This window comes from Aplysia californica, unplaced genomic scaffold (genome assembly GCF_000002075.1).
Source record: "Aplysia californica isolate F4 #8 unplaced genomic scaffold, AplCal3.0 scaffold00468, whole genome shotgun sequence".
Classification (NCBI taxonomy): Eukaryota; Metazoa; Mollusca; class Gastropoda; order Aplysiida; family Aplysiidae; genus Aplysia; species Aplysia californica.
The window spans coordinates 105,162-109,239 of NW_004797738.1; the positions used below are offsets into that span (position 1 = coordinate 105,162).

Consider the following 4,078-nt stretch of genomic DNA (forward strand, 5'->3'; position numbering starts at 1 on the left):
GGGGAGCAAAGAATACACCTGCCGTGATACTGCGTGTCGTAAGAGGCGACTAAAAGTGCAAAGGTCCAGTCGCTCGAAAAGTGCCAGTTTGCGGAGGGCCAACTACCCAACCCAGTAAAAAAAACCAGTAAGTTACAGCAACACGGACAAACACGGCTTTTTATTTTTCGATCTTGGGAGACGGAGGAGCTTCTGCACCAGCAGGAACAATGAAGGACAGCGGACAAAGCCGAAAGGACTCTTCTGACCCGAAACCTTCTCTGTTGAACAAGTCTCTTCGCATTACAGCGTGGAATGTTCGCCTCATGTATGAAGCAGGAAGGAGTTCTCAAGTGGTACAAGAGATGAACAGACACAGGCTACACATACTAGGAGTTAGCGAAACACACTGGATACAGTCTGGACAGAAGCAGCTCAGCTCGGGAGAACAAGTATTGTATTCTGGGAGGGAAGACAAGCACCATGCGGAAGGAGTGGGGCAGCTGCATAACAAAGAAAGTTTTGGATTGGAACCCTCAGGGTAAGAGATCAAGGGGAAGACCGCGTGGAACCTGGAGAAGAATCACAGAAATCGATGTACAGAAAAGTGGGAAGACATGGAATAACATCAAGAGAAAGGATAGAGAAAGGTGGAAGGTGTTTGTCCGTGGCCTATACCCTGGTGCAGGGTGAGAAAGGCAATGATGATGATGATGATGATCACCAGCCACAGTGATAGCAATACTGTATTTAGTTTTGGGTATGTTTTTGTTAGATTAAGGGCATAGAAATATATACTTGAAAGGATGCTTGTACATTTAATGGGCTGGATTGTGGGGCAGCTGCATAACAAAGAAAGCAGTCTTATCATTGTGTAAGTTTTAATTTTGTATTATTGTTTTAAAGATTTTTATATATATATTTTTTTTTTTGGGGGGGGGGGCTATTACGAAGCCCGTAAAGCCACCAGGGAGAGGGCGCCTTTAGTGGTTATTCCTATTCTTATTCTTAAATTATTCTTATTCTCATTTTTACTTATATTCTTATTAGAAAAATTGAAAACGTAAACGTAGTAGAGCAGGGCTCAAGGAAGTAAATCAAATTGTAAAAGTGGCGAAACGGTAGGCAACATAACTACACCTTAACCGCGTACATAGTGGTCAAAACATGTATACAAGTAAGAAATCCCAGCAAATAGATCCCATTTTAAGAATATGAGAAACTAAAGACCGTCACATTCAGCATAAAGGTCAAGAAATGATAAGAACTCAAAACCAATAATTGATATTATTATACAAATTCCTTTTTACCCCCCCCCCCTTTCCCCCACCTCACCTCACCGCAGGCCAGATTAGTATACATTAAATTAACAAAACTGGGGAGAACAAAAATGACCAAGGCAAAGATTTCAAAGTGTACGAACGTAAATATAATTTAGATCTCTCCTCTTTTCCCCGGACCTCGGTAGGGGGCCAGTTGTTTGTGGTCACTGAGTGGTCAAGGATGGTTCTTATGCTATTATCCTCTTTTGACAGAGAAACGTTAAGTTCCATGGATGAAATCGCCACCTGCAGCGTGCAGCTGATTCTTGTCCAGAAAAACAAATGTACTTCTCAGGGTATCTCTTTTCGTTACGTGATATCAAACTTTGGACATATTGAACGCCACCATGCGCTCGAGAAACATGTTCTGGAAGCAATTTATGTAGAAGAAGGCAAGAGAGGGAGGGGTAGACCTAACAGAAAATGGGAACAACACACAGAAACCTGGCTTGGAACCAAAACAGCTCAAGCAGGCAAAATGGCAAGAGACAGAGTGTTTATTTGCAGTGAGCTCCATGAAGTACCGTAGCGTCCATTATTACAGGAAAGGTAAGAAGAAGAAGCAGATAGAAAACTTATTAAATGTTTGGAGGCAAACGTTGTTAAGTCCAACTGCTATACTTTCCCGTCTAATGTTTCTGTCTACTTGTCTTACCTCTCTACTGCTCTTGGTGGCTGTTGACGTGTCGATGTGCTTTTCTTTAGTCAAACAAACAAACTCAAAACTGCTTAAGTTTCCACTGAACGAATAATATTCGAGGAATCGATAGTTTCGGATCAAACTGGTCAGGGATTGGGTGCGTGACAAGCCGCGTGGAGGAGGCGGGAAGGCGTTATATAAAGGTACGATGTGCTTCTCGGCAAGTCTCAGAGCACAAAGACGGCTCACAACGTGTTCAACCTCTGGTTAGAAAGTGATGATGATGATGATGATGATGATGATGATGATGATGATGATGATGATGGTGATGATGATGATGATAATGATGATGATGATGATGATGATGTAATAACAATAATTACAACAATAGTTACCAATAGCTACAAAGTCTCATAACGATATAAAAGCAGTGAGTGTTGTTTGCCTTTAATTTTATCATTAAACCCCTATTACTGTTGTTGTTTTACCAGGTAACAGGCAACGATCATTCCTATAAGAACCTTACGAACGTTCAAACAGCCAAGACACCCCGACAAGCGACGCAAAAATGAGCCGCGTTGGGATACAAAGGGGACTTTTTCGTAACGTTCTGCACCTTCACACCACTGGTGATAGATATGGCGGGAAATGGATCTGGAACCAGCGACTGACGGCGGAGCAGTTGCCGGAAGATCTCCAGTGGCAACAAGGGGGTCAGCCAGAGAAACAGCTGTGTCCGGCTAAAGTTGCTGAGCTGAAGCCTCTCTCAGAGATGCCGGGCCCTAAGGGATTGCCTGTTATAGGCACGATGATGGATATGGTGCGGTACTTCGGTGAGTTCTCTATAATGTGTGAAGATGTCGTTTTAGTCGTCGGTTTCGTTGTTGTTGTTGTTGGTGGTGATGATAATGATGATGATGATGATGATGATGATGATGATGATGATGATGATGATGATGATGATGATGATGATTAGTTGTAGTAGCAGTTGTCGTCGTCGTAGTCGTCTTTTGTCGTCATTGTCGTTGTTGTCGACGTCGTCGCCGTCATTGTTGTTGTTATTATTTTGTTGTTGCTGCTGCTGCTGCTGTTGTAGTAGTTGTTGTTGTTGTTGTTATGCTGTTGCTGTTGTTGTTGTTGCTGGTGATGATCTTGTTGTATTAGTAATTGTAAGTATTTTTGTCGTCGCTGTTGCTGTTGTTCTAGTTATTCTTGTTGCTTTTATAGTAACTGTTGTGCTTGGTGTTGTGTCACTGGATATTGTTGTTGTTGGTGGTGGTGGTAGTGGTGGTGGTGGTGGTGGTGATGATGATGGCGGCAACAGCGATGGTGGTAATAGAGGTGGTGGTGGTGGCAGTGGTTGCGATGGTTGTGGTGGTAGCAATAGTGTTGGTGGTGGTAGTGGTGGTAATGGTGTGAATGTCGCTATTCCTGTTGTACATTTTGAAGTAGTTGTTGCTGGTGTTGTTATTGCTATTTTCGTAGTTGTTGCTTTTGTTGTTATTGCTATTTTCGTAGTTGTTACTGTTGTCCGATTTTGATTCTTGAAATCATTATTGTATAGCAAAAAGAACATAAAACTCCAGCACAGTAAGGTAACAGAGTTGAAATTGTTCGTTAAAGAACAAAAAAAAGCATAAAAGATTATCTTAATGTTTTCTTTATATTATTATATTGCTTGCATAATAACCAAAAAAAGCATAGAGTCGTCCAGTTGTTCAAATGTACTAAGACCCACATTTGTGTACTTTCTTTTAAATTGTAGAGGTTTTTTTTTTATTGACGCAAGTTTTTGTTTTGTTTAGTTTTGTATAGATCTATGCTGGATATACATTTTTTTGAAGTTCAACTTTTAAATGCTTGGAAAGCAAGAAAAGATACATTCTTTTTTCAAAAAGTTGTTTTCCCTCCTCCCCTGGAAAACGTTGCTTTCTTGGCTGAGAACAGTTGAACAGGGCTGACGATAACAAAATATTGTGTGGGCTTCACCTCAGATAGGAAAGGATTTTCAATCCGAAAACAAAACAGTGCTTTCCAAGAAAAACAAAACAGCTAAAGGAGGATTAGCATGTTTGTTTGTTTTGTTTTGTTTTTTGTTGTTGTTAGTTTTGTTTGTTGTTGTTTGTATTTGTTTGTT

General features: G+C 40.9%; 1 protein-coding gene across 1 annotated transcript in view; it reads left to right on the plus strand.

Moving 5' to 3' along the window:
* Positions 1-2,509: 2,509 nt before the first annotated feature.
* The window catches only part of LOC101863690 (cytochrome P450 10), an 8,038-nt gene continuing 6,469 nt past the window's right edge, over positions 2,510-4,078 (plus strand). Inside the window, exon 1 of the mRNA XM_035971593.1 lies at positions 2,510-2,774. Within this exon, the coding sequence (XP_035827486.1) occupies positions 2,510-2,774 (265 nt within the window). The remainder of the gene's footprint in view (positions 2,775-4,078) is intronic.